At 35.1% G+C, this 21,323-nt stretch overlaps 1 protein-coding gene across 1 annotated transcript; it reads left to right on the top strand.

Moving 5' to 3' along the window:
* The first annotated feature begins 2,567 nt into the window (after positions 1-2,567).
* Positions 2,568-19,804, top strand: LOC147400181 (uncharacterized). Its single transcript, XM_086445782.1, has 3 exons — positions 2,568-2,774; positions 18,141-18,291; positions 18,793-19,804. The coding sequence occupies exons 1-3, from the start codon at positions 2,649-2,651 to the stop codon at positions 19,590-19,592; spliced, it is 1,077 nt and encodes a 358-aa protein (XP_086301908.1). The 5' UTR covers positions 2,568-2,648; the 3' UTR covers positions 19,593-19,804.
* The last annotated feature ends 1,519 nt before the right edge of the window (positions 19,805-21,323 follow it).

Below are 21,323 nucleotides of genomic sequence, written 5' to 3'. Positions count from 1 at the left end.
TCAATCAACAGAAAGAAATTTAAGAAATGATTCAGATATGAAACAAAACCCACTGATTTTTTATACTCATATCATCAGAAAAGTGAAAAAAAAAATCTAATTTGATTTTAGACTTGTAATGTATTTGTATCCCAAACATAGAGACATGAAGAAGAAAGAGAGAGAGCATGCCCTTCCAGCTATCTTTTGCCTAGTATCACTGTAAGCAATAGTTTATTCATTAGTGTTCAGGATGGTTATGATGGATGTAAGCAATTAGCTTACCTATTTTATTATTTTGGACAACTATGATGGATGGAAGAAAATATCAAATAATAGACAATTTCAATCTCGCCAATCTGATTGAAAAACTAATTAAATAGTTCAATCTAAAAGAGACCCCCTTGTAGACGCCCAAATTTAACCGGGCCCTCCACGTAAAATGCCCCAAAAATTTGAAAAAAATTAGAATGGGCTTCGAAGCCCAAACCTACAAAAATCCAATGTATTTTGTAATTATTTTTCAATAATAGCCCAAGGCTTCTCACTTGGCCCACAAACCAAAAACCCACTTCCCCACTCCTTTATATTCCTCAATCCATCTTAAACCAAACTTAAGCCCACCCAACTCAACCCTCAAACCCATTCTTACTCTACCCATTATCCAAGCCCATTCAACTAAACCAAAATCTATTCTTATTCAACCCAACACATTACCCGAGCCTAATTCTCTACCCAAGCAAAACATCACAACCAATCACCCAACATCATCAAAGTATGACACATGTTATCACCCCATCTCACCTCTCTCGTCATACCACAAACTCTCATCACCTTTCTCTAAAAAAATTAACTACCCCATTACTTTTTCTTTAAAAAATCATATCAATTCACATCTCCTCCTAACCTACTATCATCACTCTCTACTAACCAACCATCACCTTCCTCTAATCAATCATTATCATTACCTCCAAATCCATCTCTATAACCTAAACTTACACCCCTCATCTCAAATCAAATACTTATTCTCTCCTATCAATTAATCTAAACCCCTAATCTTTACACATCTTGTCACATGTCACCATCTCTTTCACCCTCTTACAACCTCAATTCTCTTAAATCAAACACTACTCAATCACAATTACCATCTTAAACACCCATCATCTCACCTCACCAAACACTCCACCCAAATGGGTTGGGTAGGATCCAAATCATTTAGGTCAAAAATCACCCATTTAACCATCTTACACAAATACCCTTAAATCCCTTCTAATTTACCCCTACACCTCTATTAAACCCCACACCATTCTACCATTCCTCATCATTTCACCTAACTTTACCCCCCAAAATAACACCCCAAATCCTATAAAATCCCCTCTCATTCTCCACTCACAACCTCTAATGAAAAACCTAATGTCTAATTTCCCAAAAGACTAAAAAAAAAAAGAAATCACTTTCTCTAAAAAACTCAACTCTCAACTTTCTTTCAATTCTCAACCTTCTCAAGCAAGTTAAAAAAGACTTATCATTTGAAGAAAGTCAAAGAAAATTAAGAAGAATAAGTGGGTTTGCATAAAAGAACACCCCCTCCAACTTCCCTCTTCTACTCATCCCCTTCTTTACACCTTTGCACACACCATAATGGTTTGAATCACCAAAGGACCCATTTTTCAATAAGGGTGCTTTCAATGGTTTGAACCAATATTAAAATCCCTCATACTTGAGGGCAGATATAAGATTTTTTATTCTTTTTATTTTTATTTTTAAAAGTTGACTGAATCCGAGGTAATCACCAATAGTGAATGGAGTAGGGTGCCTAATACCTTCCCTACTCCATAAAATGGACCCCTTACCTAGATCCAAAGTTGGACCAGTAAACCTTATTTAATCGAGAGTCACTAATGCCAAAAAATATGATTTTTCCAAAATATGCGACCCGGGTGACCATTCACACCCATTTTCAATATGAATGGTGGCGACTCCAAAACACCCCAAAGTGGGAGAGATATTTCGAAATGAAGAAATTCTCGTGTCCACACCCCTGATAATAAATAAAATAAAATTTTAAAAGGTACCTACTTAGGGTTGGCAATGATTTGAAATATATTGGATGTCTGAATCGATCTGATTCCATTAAATATTACAAACATTTCTTCACCGGAGCAATTGTTTTAAAGTACCAATAACTACTACTTTGAAGGGCCACTATTGGCACCGCAACTTTTTCTTACTATACTCCAATTAAAAATAAAGAAGTCAATAGAAATTTGTTTTTTTTTTTTGTTGTTGTTGATAGATTTCTATTTTTGGTGTAATAAGTAATATTTGGTGTGCCAACAGCGACTTTCTTAATTTGTAATCTGCTCACGCTCTTTGATCATGGAACTATAATTAGACGGACTAGATTTACCACAAAATTAAGAGACCAACACTTAGTAACATAATTACGACACTACCGTAACATTGTGCGTGTTCCCTGGTTTCGGTTGGAGACCCGGAACTGAAGGCCACGTTCAATCCAGTTAAATACCGGATTCCAAATAGATATTGCAATCCGGTTTTGGGCAAGAGAGAGAGAGAGAGACTCACATATAAATATCAGTCTAATTTATTCTGATTTTTTCAGGTTTGGTTGAGAGCGGGAAATTTTGAGCTTGCAAAACTCGAAAATGGAGAGCTCTGCAGATAAGGAAGATATCAAACTTGGAGAGCAAGAAATTCATGTCGAAAACCAGGAAAATCGAGAGGAGATCGTTTCAGTTGAGCTGCCTGCACCGACAGGCTGGAAGAAGAAGGTTTGATTGCTCTAATTTCTCTTCGATTTATGTTCGTCTTCTCTTGCCCTAATTCGCCCTCTTTAGAGCTTCTCTGCGATTGGAATCTCGGTTTTTATTCTATTTTTGTGGGTTCTTGGAGCATCGGTTTGGTTATTTTGAAGCTTTCTCTGTATTTGCGATTTTTGAAGTGGCTTAGGGTTAGATGTGGAGTTTTCTTGACTGTATCTTGGTTTGGAAATCGGCTTCTTGTGCGGATTTTGAATTTCATTTAGGGGACAGCTTGATTTTTTATGTAGAATTGTTTCTATGTTTAGATTATCTAGGTTTTCTGTAATTGGTTAAATATATTTGGTTGTTTTGTGTTTTAGTTCTAGATGCAGAAGATAGTTTGTTTTTCTTGGTTAAGTATCTTGGGTTTCTTTTAAAGGAGTATAGTTTCCAATTCAGTAATTTGGTCTTCCAGTATAGTGTTTGTTTTATATGTAGGTACTGTTGATTCTTGATTTTGTATGCTTTCGTCAGTTGTCTGTGGATATTTGAGGTGCAGTTTTTGTTGATCAAGGTTACCTTTTTTTTTTTTTGTTCTGTGGCATTATCTCATTTAGCTTAAATTATAGTGGACCATCCATATAAAATTTTTTGGTGGCACGAGATGTCTCGTGGATCAAATTGAAGATTCTCGCCCTCTATCTAAATTAAGTGTCTGGAGATGACGAAGAATGCTATGAAAACATTTTTGCAATACCGAACTCTTGGATCTTCACTCTAGGTATCCGACACATTAACACACTGACCTTATTGGTGTATTCAATAACTCAAAGAACTAAATCTTTTAAATAGAAAAAAAATCAAAAAATTGTATGGTTTGCATTAATGAAAAAGTTGTTTAAGTCACTTTGATCAATGGGAGAATTCTTGCATATACATGTAGATTAAGTAGAGATGAACCAATTAGTGAGGAAGACCTCTCATATTCATGTATGTACATCAAATAGAGAAAACTTGTTTTCATAAAATAAAATAAAAATATCGTGAGTTAGAGTTATGCTTTTCTTTAATGATCAAATCTCTTATATAAATGCATGCATGTTATTTCATATTTATAGAAAAAAGACCTTTTAAGTTGTTTTGAGTAAGTGCGTCATATTAACGTGTGCATATGATAAAAAATATTTTTATATTTATTAATAGGAAAAATTAGTTTTAAAATAGAAACATGCATGTGGTTTCATCTTTGGAATTGAAACCATGTCGATATTAGGGATAAATCAATTTAAGTATGGGCCTTGGGGTGAAATCTCCACCGGTTGAGAGTATGTGCCTGTACCCAATGCAATAATGCAATTACTATTGACGTAATGTGAAACAAAGAAGGAATAATGAAATTTGGAATCCACCATAAAAGAGGACTTTCAAAGAGAACTTCTATTGATTCAATGATGTATTTGCGTTGCAATAACAAGCCTATTTATATCGGAAAAAAATAACAAGCCTATTTATAGAAAATAGTTTTATTCATAGTAATCATGAAAATAATCAAAAATATAAAAAGAAACAAAAAATATTAAAAATGACCTAAGCATGGAAATGGATACTCTACTTAATCCTAGAAGTAATGCATAACTAAAGATATTATCAAAACAAAAGGTTCCTAAAATGCAAAAAATGGCCTAGATTAAGGTGTAAACAAAGGAATTAGGTTTAAAAATGAATAGTTCATAGTGTACCTGTGGATCTTGAACATCAATCTACACATTTAATTGCATTGTGATCCTTCTACATACTCAAGTACCCTATTAAATGTCATATAATCTCACTCGTTAATATTTTTTCCACTATCTCAGCTATTAAATGTCATATCATCTATTGTGGTAATTGTGATAACGATTTTTTGTAAACCACTTTTGATAGGGTTAGAAGTTTCAGAATGGATTGATTTTTGGTAAGGATGATCTCTATGGTGAGGAGATCATCCTCACCAAAAATCAGCCCATTCTGAAACTTTTAACCCCAATTTACAAGTTGAAGAATCCTAGACCGTCAATTTTTTTGTAAACCACTTTTAATGGGGTTAGAAGTTTTGGAATGAGCTGATTTTTGGTGAGGAGATCATTCTCACCAAAAATCAGTCCATTCCGAAACTTCTAACTCGTTTAAGACAAAAACGGTTGTCACAATTGTTGCCCCTTGAACCTTCCTATGTATATATATGTAACACTTAAAAACATATTTGATAAAAAAATCATTTGGAAAAAAACTCATTAATCTACATTTTACTTTTTTTTGCAAATATTAAATCATTCAAAGAGTGAAAATACATGAGATAGTCATTTTGAGGACTCCTTTATTGACATGCTCATGAGCTTAATTGGTTCCCCAAAACATCTGGTATATTTGTGAATTAAGACCTCAAGATTTTGACAAAAAACATTTTTAAAGGCCCGTTAGTTAAAGGTACCAGCTAGCATAGTTGGTAAAGTCTACAAGTGGTGATATTTGGGTTCAATTCCTGTCATTATTGAGTTAATTAATCTAATTAAAAACATGCTTACCAATTAAAAAAGGTGTGTGAGCCTTATGCCTTGGGACTCACTTTAGAGTGAGGCTCATTGAAAATGCCCCAAGGCGCAAGGGAAAAATGTAAAAAATGGTTGAGAGGTACACTTCATATTAAGAGACACCCAAAAGACATGTCTTAGTTGAGGCATGACTAAGGTCTATGCCTCATTTGAATTTTCTATTTTAAACTACATATATACTTTATTTTATATATATATTTTTTATAAGTAAACTTTATTTTATATTTTATTATGTTTCTCTTCTTCTTTCCTTTTAATTTTTTTTCCTTTATTGCTACTATCATTCAACATAATCGAAACATTTAGACATAAATTCGAATAGAAAGAAAGTTGTTGAATTGGTTTAATTCATAACTCATTTTTTGTAATATTTAGTACTATGCACATTAAGCTAGTGAAAAAATGGTATGTAATTGTATTTTGCAATAAATATAAAATAACTACTTACTTTAGAAATTTTCAATTATTCGCATATGAAATATTTATTTAATTTTATTGAAAATAAATAAATAATAATTTATTTTACTATTGATGTATGGGATTAAATTTGGAATTTTGATTTATATGGATTTTAAAATATGCGGTGGTCAATTGGTTATCTTAATTTTTTATTTTTCAATATTAGTTATTTATATATGTTATATTATCTATTTAAAAATTCAATGCTTGCAAGCCTTTGCCCAACAACACTCTGCATGCCCTAGCGCATTCTAAAACATTGATTATAACTCATAAAATTGGATATGATTCATAGGTATAGTTGTCATATGTTATTATATATTATTTTTGGTCAATAAATTGCATATGCCATGATGACATATCTCATACAAAAGTCTGCTATGGCACGTGTTATTGCTTATTTTCCATTGTCTACCCCCCCCCCCCCCCCTTTTTTTTTTCTTTTTTCTTTTTTCTATTTTTAAAAGACAGATTTTCCTTACATGCGACCGCATATGCGCACATGCATTTGTTGATCGACCAGTACAACGTATGCGATTTGTTAACGTTGTTCTTTGGTCAAAGGGATGGTGTGAATATACACATAAAAAGATCTTTAGAAGCCTCATCTAATGAGATCAAAATTACATATGAACAAACACATATTTAGTAGGAGAAAATTGTGAGGATCTTCTACGTGATTCTCTAATATGTCCCAATGCATACTCATATTGATGGGACCATCTTGCTGGAATGAAAAAACTCGAATCTATAAAAAAGATTATTATACATGTGAGGGCTATAGAAAAATGAGTTGTCCAACGCTCACTTTTATAGTCTTGATTTTCTTGAGGTTTACAAAGATCCGATGCATTTGGGTTTCCTCCATTGACTTACCATGACCCAAAGTTTCTTATAACATGGCCTCAAGACAAAAAACACCCATATCTTACAATTATCATAGTAGTTACCCATAATATAGAATGGTCACATATATTATAAATTTTGGGCTTCTTGAAAAGGGTGCCAAATGTGGAAAGCAATGACAACGGGCCATGAGGAATTACACATGCAATTGAAAATATGAGGGAATTAGAGGTTAGACTATCATTTATGTTCAATCTTTAATAGGGGTGAGTTTTGTTGTGAATTGGCTAGAAGGTGGAGTAAATAAAAATCCTCTTTGTGTATTGGGGATTTTTTGTTCTAATGTTATGTATTTCTTTAAATAATGTAATACCATAAACTTCCATTACTGATATAAAAAAAAAGGTAGTTGGTTGAGTAGCATCAATTTAAATTGGAAATTTTCAATGACGGCTGCATTGTGGGTAACATGATTTAGAAGAGTTGTTTTGTCTTGATTTTGATTTTGGCTGGATCATAAGGTGGAATTGAGATTCCTATCTTGATTATTTACTTCTATGGATGATAGGAGGAGATTATAGTTTATAAAATTTTGCTTTGCCTATAAAACAAAAGAAGGGTTACAGACAAGCCCAAAAGCAAGTACCACATTTTTTTTTGGGGATAGGTATAGGGTTAGTGGTTAGCAAATGAAGTTGGATTCAAGGGGATTTGAACTACGACGTGGGAACAACACTCCACACGTCTTACCATTTAGCTAAGTTGGCACTTCATCAAGTACCACTTTTGTGTTAGGGACTTGTCAAAACTTACCTTGGGTTTTTAGTGATTGGTGTTGGGAGATTGTAGAGTTTTGTTGGTACCAAAGGAGGAGATAACTTCTTCTGGATGGCCAGTGAGGGGCATGCTCAAGTTTATGTAATATTTGGAGTATAGAGTTTGACGTTATAAATTTGTTTGTTTTTTAATATTGTGCTCAATAATGATGGGAATATTTTCTTTTGCTAGATATGTGGCTCAGATGTAGCGTCTAGTTCTCATTCCAACAATCTGTTTTGAAATAGTGGAATACAAAGAAAGTTTTAATGAATATGCTAGAATCAGTACCTTTGGGTTGGGATGAAAAAAAATTCATAGAGAGTTCAAAATTACATAATCTACTATGATAGTTAGGTGTAGTATTCCATGAGTGCGATGATTGAGTTTTTTGTTTATTGAAGAAATTCTTTTCAGATCATTATATCTTGGCATCTTTGTCCTTGACATGCTTGTTCTTTTTGTAAAAGTTGTAATCCACCCACAATCAACTATTGTGGTGGATTTTATAGGTAGTTGATGGGGACATTAGAGTTCATGGGCCTAACCTATTTGGGTTATGTTTTAGTTTTATAATTAATCTTATTTTAATTATTGGCCTTTAGTTATGGGACTATTTCATTTTTTAAGTGTTATTTATTCTAGAAGTTTATTATTAGGTTAGTTTAGGAATTTGATTTAAGTTTAGGTACTATTCACGTCACTTTTATTTAGATTTTATTTTGAGGGGTCAAAACTTGTCGTATTAAGTTGATTTTGGTGCCATTTGAAAGGTTATTCAGTAATCTTTGCAATGAGTCCAAGATATACGATTCCAATGAGTTTTGAGAACGTTATGATCAAAATACTGGTAGGGTATCAGTTCTATACAGGATTGGTATCTCAAGGTCAAAATTATCAACTTTATATAATTTTAGGATTAGGGTTTTGAGTTTGGCCTATATATATGACTATTGTAATTGATTTCATATGGAGAGTGAATGAAATAAACAAAATTATAATTATTGTTTGGATGTTGGAGCATTTGTCTTGGTATTGCCATGAAAATCATTGGGGTGATTCCAAGATAAATCTATCATATTATTCTTTTTAATCTATCTCATTTTTTTTTAGATTCATCAAGAATCCTTTTTTATTTTTATTTTTATTTTCTTTTAAGTTTCTAGTTCTTAAATGTTGAATTTTGATTATAGAATCTTGAAATTTTGAAACCTCTTTACCGCAACCTTTAATTCTTACCCGACAAATCTTAACCTTTAATCCTTTCCTCTACCCTATTGAAAATATTGTATTTGTAAAATTTTGCACTTTTTAGGCCATAGGGATTGTGGTCATAATTGCAAAATGTCAAAATTAAATCCTTTTGGTTTACCATATCGTAGCTCAAATCCTTAACCCAATCCCAAACCAAATTCCTTAATCTCTTATGTTATCTTCTTCTTTCCTTGCTGTCCTGCATCAGTGGCCTTTACAAACGTTATTATTCCTAATAACCATATGACTAGAAGTAGTACCTCCTTGTTGAGTTGCAACATAATTATTGGTAATCGCAAGTGGCATAGACATGGTTTGTTGGTAGGGAACATCATGTGCTTGTGTGTTATTGTGGGTCGAATTAATTCCTCTATTACCTTGTGTAAAGGATGGTTATATCTTTTCTTTTCCTGATAAGTAGTATGGTTATATCTTTCTTGTTTTGTGTTATACCATGAGATGGATATCTCTATGTTCTAGGTACATGAAAGGCCAAAAATGGGAGTCAAGTTCTTTTGCTGATTTGAAAATTCTGAACGTGTTCTGTGAGTTTCTTGTCAACGAATGGTTTTTATATCAAACATTAAAAGCAGGAGCAAGATTCCTTTGGCCAATTTCAATTATTTTTTAGGGATAAGTCTTTGATGGAGATGTTGATAAAATATAAGAGGAAAGTTCACATGGAGACCTTGATTGGATGAATAGGCCAAAAAAGTTGATCGGGCTTGGCTTAGAAGTCGGTGGTGGTCTCTGATGGGGCGAATTTTGTCTTTTTTTTTTGTTTTATTTGTTTGGGGCCTATGTTATTTTGGAAGAGTTGGGCAGTGAGCTTATTTGGACTATCCAGCTGTCCAGAGATAGCCCTGGTTAAGGGTTTGGGTTAAGAAATCTTATCTAAAGGATGGAGGACCTTTTAACATTTTATGAATTTGTAACTCCTCTCTGTGAGAGAGCGCTTCAAGCTTCTGCGTGTGAGGCTTATGCTTTGGTTGTGCTATTGTTGTGGAATTTGGCATGATTCCATCACCATATTTCTGCGTTTATTTGTGAGATGCACTTTTATACTTGATTCCCTAGCCATGATTCTATCAGCTTGGGATTTTCACTGTAATCAGATTATCTATTTTTATCCTTTCTTTTTTCTGTTATTTATTGTATCCTCTCCATTTTCTCCCATTTTACAAGCCAGTCACTCCCTCAGGGTTCCGTTTAACTTGTCTATGAGATGCTTTCTTGCATGATGTGTATTCTTGGGCATTCAGTGTCATGTGAATCTGCAACAGATTTCTAGTGACAGGTTGATATGCTGCCTCTGCCAAGCAAGCACAAACCTGTAACCAAATGTCCAAGGAGAATACTAGGTTTAAAGGAGGTTTTGTGGAAGAAAAAACAAGTGTTCCCATCCATATTTTTTCCCATTTATGCATTGCAGTCTCCAGTCGTGAATATGGTATACTGTTTTAGTCTTTAGCTCAGGTGAACTTTTGTTATGCATTGATCACTGAAGAGTGTTGTGCATGACAGCAGTTTTTTTTTTTTTTAAATATTTTAAAATATGATAGCAGCCCACAAATCTACAAGAAGCCAGCTGATGAGAGACATTTGGTGCAAAAACCAATTTGTGCCGTCTAAAGACAGAGCCTTCCATAGAGCTCTCCTTGTTGAAGACCCTAACATTTCTCTGCTATTTAGTCCAAATAATATAGAAACAGAGAAGTTTCCTCTATTGCAAGGCTTTGGTTGACCAAGCCTGAATACCTCGAAATCTCTCCTAGGCATAGCCCAGTACATTCCAACACATCAGGAATATTGGCATACTCTGGAGGAGAACTAATGGATAAGAAGATGGCCAATTGTTTCTTCCACTCTTTTGTGTATCATACTTATGTTGGGCATTTGGAAACCCTGCTCATTATATGGTCAACCTCGATGCAGGACAACTCTGTTCAGTTTTGAGTAATTTAATGAAGTTGTTTGGGCTTTTTATATTGAAGTGAGTCAATGGTTAAAGGGTGACTGATTTCAGGGTTACGGGGGCTAGAAAAACAAGGAAGAAATCTAGAGTTTAAGGTGGGTTATTTAACTAAGATGAAATCAATCTGTAAGGGATTGAAATTAGGGCTCAAAGCTGTTGATGATTGTGCTAAAAGCAGGTTACAGAGGTCTGAATATAGGGTAGAAACAGCACCCTAAATTTACAGTTTACTTGATGATTTAGAAGGAAAAAAAGAAAGAAGCGGTTGCTTGAATTGACCAAATCTCTGGGAACTTGCTAATTAAGAAACTTAGGATTCACTCCAACTGACATAATAAACCCAATCTTTTAGGTCTGCTTGAATTGACCAACTATCTTCTTAATGGGCTGAACCTTGGCCTTGTGGGATTGTTATAATGGGCTTTTCATTTGGACGAATATTGATTGAATTGGACCATGGGCTTAAAAATTTCCAGATTTTGCATGAATCATGGTTCTAATTATGAGGTCCAGTGGTGATGTAGGCTCCATATTAAAAAACACTAAAGTGAGCCACACGTACCTCATTAGATCATACTTTTTAGGGACAATCTTTAAAGTTAGGACTCTTAGTTTAGCTAGGACAGTTTTTAATTCCAGAAAAAAGGATTATGGAACTTCATTTTATGAAACAAAAGAAGATTGTCGACATTCTAGACTGTTTTATACTGATTTATGTTAAACAGGTTAAGTTTCTTCCTTTTTAGCTGCTCCCTAGTCTTATTATTATTGGATAACTACTACTTGAAGTACCAACTTAACTAAGTTGGCAAGGCGTGTGCAGTGTTATTACCATGTCCTTTGTTCAAGCCCCCTCAAATCCAACTTCACCTTGCTAAGCACTAACATTTTACCTATCAAACAAAAATCTAGTTGTTCCTTTATTTTAAAGAAAGAAAGCTGCAGTTTGCATTATTTGACACCAGAGCATGTCAAATACCTTGGATAGTGAGCATGCTGCCACCAAAAAGGGATCTTACAATGAATCTATAGCTTGATCGAGAGGGGCTAGATCTACTCACATACGAGCGTGGGGTGAGTTGACTGATGGTAGGTGTATTGTCTATACATATCATCGATGAGGGGTTCTAGCCATATTTTGGCTTGAAAATCAGCAAACCATGGTCAATATTATGATGAAGATTATGGAATCAAGGTGGAGATGCAGAGTCTCATGGTAGGATGTATCTCTAAGAATTTATTGAGTAGTTGGGGAAGGTAGAAATATTTTTGTCTTGAAAGGAATACCCGTATGGTGAAATGTTTAGCTGCTAGTTTTCCAGGTTCTGCATTGGCATTGTGCGAAGATGTTCGACTGGGTTGTTTTCGACCAAGAAAGGAAAAAACCATGTTTAGATCCATAGCTCAATTGATTGATAAATTGCATTGCAACTTTGAGGTCATGAGCTCAAGTCCAGCTTACCCATCAATAAGTTTAAAAAAATAAGAAAAAGAAAAAAGATCTTGTCTTTGGAGAAGATGAAATCACAACTATGTTTCAAGTTTTTACCAGCAAACTACTTTAGAGACCTCCATCAGCAATGTCAAAATTTATGACAACGTGATAAGATTGTCAGAGTATATTCGGGATTTTTATCTCCTCACAACATGAGTTGATGTTAATGAGTCAGATTACTATTGGGTTAGTCGATAATGTTTACTTCTGCAATTTTAGGCAAGATTGCTATGCATGGAGGAAATATTTACTAGAAATTCCAGTCGTGGGATGTTTTTTTGTTATTCATTCCTTAGAATTCCACTTCAACCCAATGTGAAGCTAGTCACATATGAGGTGCTAGTTTAGTTCTAAGTCCAAACTAAAAAGATGATCACTAAAACCCTCAACAATGGAGGGGGATGCGACCAAGTTGCTACCCATACACGGTCTATATAATCTAAATTTAATTGTTTTAGGTGTTGTGAATGGGAACATTGCTTTTCTAATTTCCCTAAATGTCAAATTGAAATAAGAGTTAACTTGGCGGAAGAGGAGAACATCCATGAAGAGGAAGAAGTTGCTGAAATTTACGATGGGGAAGGTGATGTAGCTGATGGTGAAGAGGTACGAGTGAATGATGATGATGATGATGAAAGTTTGTTGATTCGAAGAGTCATGCTCACTTTACCAAAAGTTATTGATGAGGATCGATGGCTTCGTTCCAATACAATCAAATGTGCATCCAGTAGACAATCATGTACTGTTATTGTTAACGATGGTATCAACACGAATGTATTGTCACAGAAGATACTGTACAAGTTGAACTTAAAGGAGGAAAGGCACCCAAAGCTCTACATACTTCAGTAGTTTAAACAAGGAGGTGAGATTCTACTAGCTATTTCTTTATTTCTTTTTCTATTGGAAATAATCTTGTTGATAAATTTTGGTGTGATGTGGTCTCTATGGATGCATGTAACATGATATTTGGTCGTCCTTGGCAATATGATCGCTACACATAAAGGGAAGACATACTTATTCTTTTTTTTTTTTAAATGGTAGAAAGTTGATGCTATTCCACTTAAAGAAGGTTTTCCATCCAAATCTCATGGAGGATTGTAAAAACCTTCTTCACATGTAGGAATCAAGGAATTAGGATTGGATTTCACTTTGGCGGCTAAAAAAAGTGCAGACCCATACCAGGCTTTATTTTACCATATTTGTCACAATGTCGGATGAGTTCTAAAATGCATGTGAAACTACACCATGAAGTGATTAGAGAGAACATGAGTCCATTGATTATCGTAGCCCTCCTCATGCCAGAGAAAGATGGAAGCTGGCGTATGTGCATTGGTAGTATCACAATCAATGAGATTACCATCAAGTCTCAATATCCTACCTTGAAACTAGATAGCATGGTAGACATGTTGCATTGTGTCAAAGTCTTCTCAAACCTTAGATCTATGAAGCGGTTACTGTGAACATGGAATTTGATTGGATCATGATTGGAAAATAGTTTTCTAGACAAATAATGTATTCTATGAGTGGTTGGTTATGCCATTTATACTTTTGAATGCACCTAGCATATTCATGAGTGATGACCTAGGTACTTCATTTTCTTATTGGCAAGTTCGTTGAACATGTTAAATACTTGCACCAAGTTTTTAATGTTTTACCTGAAGTGCAGCTCTATGGAAACTTGAAAAGGTGCTCATTCCTTACGTATAGGATTATGTCATGTCTTCAAAGAGGATGTAAGTAGAGGGAGCAAAGGTGAAAGCAATTCTTTAGTGGCTGGTACCTCACATTATCGCTGAAGTGTGCGAGTTTCCATGGTTTAGCAGTGTTTTGTCACCATTTTAATTGTAATTTCAGTAACCTTATAGCACCCAAAACTTAATGTATGAAGGCTGGACAGTTTGTTTGGATCCCTAAAGTTCAACAAAGCTTCCAAATTATTAAGAAAAAAATTATGAAAGCTCCTGTACTTGCACTTCCCAATTTTGAGAAGATTTTTAAGGTGGAATGGGACACTTTAGGCATAGGAATTGGAACAGTCCTATGTCAAGAAGATTGGCAATTTGTCATTGGTGAGAAGTCATGTGATGTTAAGAAGCAGTATTCTAGTTATGATGAAGCATTGAGGCATATATTTACAACATCATTTGATTCAACATGAGTTTATTCTTGATCCCAATCGTGTAAATATTGAAGCTTTTGTTTACCCCAAAAGAAGCTTAATCATCGTCATGCTAAATGGGCAGTGTACTTGCAAGAGTACACATTCCTAATAGGTTATAAATTGAGAAGTTAGAACCAAACAAAGGATGCATTAAGTAGGAGATCAACAATACTTGGCACTTTATTGATAGAAGTTGTGTGGTTTGTAACTGTCCAAGAGCTCTACAAAGATGACCCTAATATTAGCCAAGCACTGAGAAATGTCAACAAGGGGGCAGTGCCATCGGTGAGTTTATTTTGGATGATGGTTTCCTTTTTAAGGGGACTAGGTTCTGGTTAACGAAAAATTTTCTGAGAGTAATTACAATTAAGTTGTAGTGAAGGACTGACATTTTTTTTTTTGTGTGTGGCGGGGGGGAATGTTTCTCTAGTGAAGAGAAGTATTTTGAGCCTAAGCTGGGGTTGGATTTAGCACAATTTGTGGAGGGGTCGTATATGCCAAGGCTCAAATGGGTACACTCAAAACACCGGTCGTTTATACTCCATTGTCCGTGCCTACCATGACATGGATTGATGCTCTGTGGATCATGTTTTGGGACTTTCAAGAAGTATGGGAGCAAGGCATATCACAAGTAGAATTTTCCTATAACTGTCCTGTAATTTGCACTACTGGAATATTACTGTTTAGAGTTGTTTATGGAAGGACTCCTCAAGGCAAAAGCAGTGCCAATGGTGTGATACTTTCCCCGACATACTTGGGGAATTCAGCAATAAGTTTCATGATGCATTTGGGAAACCAATGAAACATGCAAGTAGGCTACTAATGAACATAGATGGGGAAAAATGATTTATCGATGGCTTACCTGTGCAAGGACAGATTTTCTATGGGCTTGTATAGAATGTGGTACTTCCCTATGAAATGGGCATCACAGCTATGTTCAATGTATCCAATATTTTGACTACCATGGCAAACAAGAAGAAATTACAACCGATCAAATTGCCAAAGTAAAAGCGTTAACAGAAAGAATAAAGATGAAACCCAACATGTTGTGGCCCTAAAAGCCAAGAAAACAATATGAGGATTTTCGTCATTGTCAGTATTTAATCAAATGGAAGATCGCCTTATGGTGGAGAATATGTGGATTACAGAGCCAAAACTAAAGAAATTTAATAAAGAGCTATTAGAAATGTTCATTAAAGACGACTTGCAAGAGTTGAGTTCCTCTCAACATGGGAGGGATTATGCAGTCCCCAATTAAAAGTCACTACAGAGGAACTATTCAGTTCCTCTCAACCTGCGTGATCCTCTGTTTGACATGAGAGGTCTACGCATACATCATTTAGATCCTATTTTTTTAGGAACTTTTCAAATCTTCTTTTCTAGGATTTATTAGTTTTTGTAGTTGAGACTCAGTTTAGGTGGGACTTTTATATATTTTTTATTCTTTGTTTTTTTCTAGATAGAAGTGTGTCCAAGTTTTATTGCTGCTGTTTTATGAAGATAAAGAAGACTGTTGACGTTCCATGCTTTGTTTTTAAACAGATTTCCATTGGAGAAAAGGTTAAGATTCTTCCTTATCTTCTACTGCCTGGTTTTGTTATTATTGATTGCTTGCTGCTCTTTCATTTATATTGTTGAAAGCAAGCTGCAGCACAGTTTTAAAACTTGTTTTGACGTCTCGTCCATGAATGAGACCAAGGCAATTTGGATGAGATGTCCAATTTATTTGAGTCGTCTCAGATGAGATTTAAAACAACGCCTTGGAGTCAGAAAAAACCATGCCAACAAGATGACTTGTCAACCCATCTCGTTGGTGACTGATACTGAGACAAGTTGTCTCAGACAAAATTTAAAACCATGAGCTGCAGTTAGTGTCAAACGGAGCCCAATAAATATTGAATTCCAATATCAGATTTTTGGGTGCAGCTCCTACATCACATCTTGAGGATCTTTCCAGCAATGCAATCCAAACAGAGATAGCAACCTTGGTCCTATGTTTTTTTTATTGTTGTTTGGTATGGTGGGATGTTTTTCCTGTCTCAGTAAGGCCCTTATTTCAAGCATGGTCTCATTGGGGTTCGTTCTTTGCAAAGTCCAAGAGGATTTTCTGGAGCAGTACTCCCTTCCCAAAGAGCGAAATAGCCGAATCTTTTAAAATAAGGAGCTATCATTGTAGGATATCTTCGTGTAAATCACAGGCTTGTTGTTTCTTGGGGTGAGATGTCTAGATAATTTAGAAGGATTTTCTTTGAAGATTTCTTAGTGAGATGAGATTGGGTTTGTAATTTATCCTCTGTATAGCTGTTTTGCTTGGATCTTGTTGTGGTCTTGCTTATAGCTTGTTTTCGGTTTGGTCTTCTCGACCATCCTCCTTTGATTCTTTAATATATATATATATATATATATATATATATATATATATATATATATATATATATATATTATGAATAAAAAATTGGCTTGTAAAAGGATGGGATTTGGATTAAGGTTTTTGTAGAAAGAGCAAAGTGAAAATAAGTTGTTAGGGTTCCATTTCTGAACCATCCTTTGTGCGTCCATGGCATTCAATGAAATAGTGTTTATTTCATTCAAGAATGATGCCATAACATTTATTTTCTTTCTTGAACCACAATTCTGGTTTAAGAGATCATGCTCCTCAAATATGATTTCACTTATTGCAACTTGCTAGTGATTTGACAAAGCATAAATAGTGGGAAAATCCTAACATAACTGAGACTCTCCTTACCAGAAATCATGCCACCTAAATACGAAAATCTTCACAAAGCAACTCATTGAACTATTTACTTCAATATCACATAGGCAATGTCCTTGAATTCTATGCTCAAATACAACCGTTTCTCTTGTCCGGACGCCCCCACATATGGAAAAAAGAAGTATTTTCTACAAGGTATGACCCCAAGAATTGAAAGCCTCTTGAGTCACCCTTGTAGAAACTCTAGAATGCCCTCCTGGCCAACTTACCTGATGCCAAATAGCTGGAAGTAGTTTCACACTTTACTATCAACACAGCCATACTGGAGCAAATGATCTACTGACTCTCTACAAGATCCGGACAAAAATGAGTTTGAAATGATCTTATCTTTATTTTCAAATGATTCATTTCGAGGATTTGGTGTGTGCTGCTGTCCAATTAAACCGCATCCTCAATGGGACATTGGATGACCAAATGAACAAAGCCAGGAAAGATACGAGTCAATCAACTCTGGGTAGAAACATTTTACTGAACAAATTGTTCTTTCAAATGTAGTTTGCTGTGTTTTAAATAGAAAAAAAGATAATGAAATACTAGTTGAAAACATATAATATTTGTGTACATCAGCTCTAGTGAGACTGGGAACAACATTTTTTAAATTTTTTTTTTTTTTTTGCTTTGCCTGACAGAGCAAATCTTATTACAGAGCCTTTTGGGACAATACTCTGATATTTTTCTTTATGTACAATTCCCAAAATGATTGTGTTTCATAATCAATTAATGGAAATTTATTGTAGCCTATGAGTGTTTACATCAGAGTTTCTTTGATTATCTTTGAATTTGGCTGAAGCCAACTTAGAACCATTACCTCCTTTGAATTGGCTGTTGTGGTCTTTTACTCTACTGATAGTTTAAGTTGTAGGTTTGTTGAATGTCTCATTTTTGCAAAAATAATTCTGGCTCCTAGATATATATGAATATCGAGTCAACAAGGATGCCAGATATTCTTTCAATTTTTTATTTTATTTTGTTAAGATTTATCTCTTCTCTTTTGTTTATTAATATACATATTTTTCTGTCCTCCAGTTCACTCCAAAGAAAGGTGGGACCCCCAAGAGGAATGAAATAGTTTTCATATCGCCCACAGGTGAGGAGGTCAAGAACAAGAGACAGTTGGAACAGTTTCTCAAAGCTCACCCAGGAGGCCCTTCTTCTTCTGAATTTGATTGGGGCACTGGTAATCTCTCTCTCTCTGGCTTAAAATGGGTCAGGTTCGGGCAGGATCTGAGTATATCCATATTCAGATCTGAATTTTTATCCTGATCTGAATCTGACATAGCTTCTATTAGCTAAAACAATATCCGAATTACTTTGCTTTCACTAAATCCGAATCCTATTCACTTGATTTTTTTGCTGTTTTTCTTTTCTAATTGTTATGCTATTCTATTTTACCATTATTATTATTGTATTTTATAAGAATTCATTTTATATTTAAGTAGTAGAAAAAAGATATTTTGAAATAACATAAAAATATAATTTTCAAAGCAATACATCATTCCGTATCTGACTCAGTTCAAGGCACTTCAACCCATCCCCGCTAAGTTTGGATCACTCGGGACCCATTTCATTCTCTCTCCGCAGACATACATGCATGCCCTCACGTGCTTGACACTGCTATAAAGAAAGATATGTATAGGTTTTTTATGCTTCAGTATATAATTAATAGGTATATGAACAGGTGACACTCCGAGGCGTTCTGCAAGATTGAGTGTGAAGTCCAAGGCAATAGAGAGTCCAGAAAATGAACCTGCAAAGAAGCGTGCGAAGAAATCAAGCTCAAAGAAGGGTGCAAAGGAGAAAAAGGATGGTACCAATGGAGAAGAAGGTGATTCTACTGCTACAGCTGCAGATGAAACCAAAGGAAGCTTGGATGTGGAGATGAAAGAGGCAGAGGATGGAGGGGACAAGAAAGCAGAAGAGTTTGCTGCTGGAGAGGTCACAGGAAGTAAGGGTGCTGCTGCTGCAAAGCAGGAATCTATGGGGAAAAATGGAGAAAAGTTTGTGGAGGAAAACACCGAGAAGGCTGAGAATCCAGAAGAAACCAATAGTACGATGGAGACTGATATGAAGGGAGGGAGTATAATAGAGAACAATTCACTTTCAGTGGCCAATGAGGAGCCATCTTCCTTGAAGGAGGTGAAGCCTATTATTGAGGAATCATCGGAAAAAGAGGCCAAGGTGGGAGAAGAAGAGGCCTCTTCTGAGAAAGAGATCAAAATTTTACCAGATGAGGAATCAAATCCCAAGGAGGCAGACTTAGTAAGCAATGAGGAAGTTTTGGAAAAAGAAGCCAAGGTGGGAGAAGAGGCTTTAATGGAGAAAGAGATCAAAATGGGAGAAATCGTAGCAGACAAGGAGTCATCGAAACCCAAGGAAATAAACTCCATAAGCTGCGAGGAGAAAGTATCAGAAAAAGAGCATCCAATAAGCCATGAGGAAGTACCAAATCAGCCTAAGGCATCTCCAGTTAGCTGTTGAAGACTTGTATTTTCCATTATCATTTTTTTTCTTTTGACCTATTAGTTAGGATTTATAGCTTGATGATGATAATGTGTTTCAAATGCTGTCTGGCTTTCTTGGAGCATTTGCTTGGTGCGTGCGTGCATGCATATCTGCAGAACCAGATGACCTATCATGATCATCATGTGTAATTTTATTGACCTTATCTAATAGCATCTGACATTGACTAAGTGCATCATTCTTGACATTTGCTACTCTTTTAACTATGTGTGATTTGATCGAAATTTAATTCACAGATCGGGACTGAGAGTCATCACATTTACTTCAATTAGGATTGCACTGAATCTGATGTCTATTTTAAGGAGCAACACCAAGTTCAGAATTCGTGTATTCGATAATCTTATGATTTCAAAATAGAAAGCTAGTGGCAGATTTGAGATTGCAAGAAGTTAGAATTGACTATGAAGGAGAGAATTGGATTGGATTGTCCACACCATTCTTTCACCTTTCGTATCTGCTGTTAAAAAGGTGGCTTTCAGTATGTCCGGAAGGATTTTTTGCTGAGTACACTGGCCTTTTGAACTTCTTGATTTCGCTTTTCCAGACTAGAGAGAAGAAAGCAAACAAATGCTACATAGGTGGAGTTTTTGGACATAATAGGTATGCAATATTTTGAAGATGCTGCTTGAATTAGAAATATCCCAAATCTATCAATTGATTGAATATTCTCCAATGGCTACAGGAATGTTGAATTATCCCAAATATGTGAATTGGATTGAATATACACCGATGACTACTGGAATATCAAAGATGAGTTCGTCAAATTTTCCAAAGAACGTAGAAATCTCAAAGATCAAATTTTCTCAATGGGGCCAATTTGAAGTAATAGTCCAAGTGTACAAGCACGTGGAGCTGTGAAATTTTAAATCTATATTACTGCAGTGGTATCAATCCCATCGTTCCATCTAAGAAAAGATTGGTTGGTTTGCAAGCCAGTAAAAGATCAAACAGGTGAAGGTAATGCTAATCCCATATTTGTACCGCCCGTGGACATTTCAGCTTCTCCTTGTGGCCTCCAAACCTAAGAAAAAAAAAAACACATGATCCCAACCATTTAAGCACAAAATTCTATGGTTGAGATTAATCCGCAGGATAAGTATCCCAAAATTTATTTTATCATGCATCTCTTAATCATTTGTGTTCACACAATCATGAGCATGTGTTTTCTAATGACGCACCGAACCCTGACCTCCTATATCTCTACTATTATAATGAAAGAAGACCAAGTAAAAGTGGTTGGACACCATAATTTGAGTGGTTATATAAGCAAAAGACCATTTTAGTCAAAATCCGAGAAAATTGCAACTCACGATCCTTGAATTATGTTGCTTAATTTTGAAAATTACAAAGATATCATTTTTACCATATAATCTTGAAAAATCCTTTAATCAATATTTTAAATTATAAATAAGCCCTTTTGATATTATGTGCGTCCACACCCTATTCATTGAATATATAAACCAATGGTTACAAGAATGTCGAAAACAACAATAAGCCCTTTTGATATTATATATGCGTCTTTCAATCGTAAATTTCAAACTTGGCTGGATCACCTCCTTTTCAAGGAGATTGAATGCTTACGTCTAAACTCAGAGATGAAAGTCATTCTTTCATTTCTTGATGGTGAAGTAAGATCAAGCTCGTGAGCTTATAATCCTAAGTCAGACAATTTGATAGGAACCCCTTTTT

This window comes from Akebia trifoliata, chromosome 6, assembly GCF_017979445.1.
Source record: "Akebia trifoliata isolate Shusen 1 chromosome 6, ASM1797944v1, whole genome shotgun sequence".
In the NCBI taxonomy this organism is placed as follows: Eukaryota; Viridiplantae; Streptophyta; class Magnoliopsida; order Ranunculales; family Lardizabalaceae; genus Akebia; species Akebia trifoliata.
This window is presented reverse-complemented; position numbering and strand designations above follow the sequence as displayed.

Coding starts and splice junctions, on each gene's coding strand:
- LOC147400181 (XM_086445782.1), top strand. CDS start 2,649: ATGGAGAGCTCTGCAGATAAGGAAGATATCAAACTTGGAGAGCAAGAA. Junction 2,775..18,140: donor CGACAGGCTGGAAGAAGAAG/GTTTGATTGCTC, acceptor TCTGTCCTCCAG/TTCACTCCAAAGAAAGGTGG. Junction 18,292..18,792: donor TGAATTTGATTGGGGCACTG/GTAATCTCTCTC, acceptor GTATATGAACAG/GTGACACTCCGAGGCGTTCT.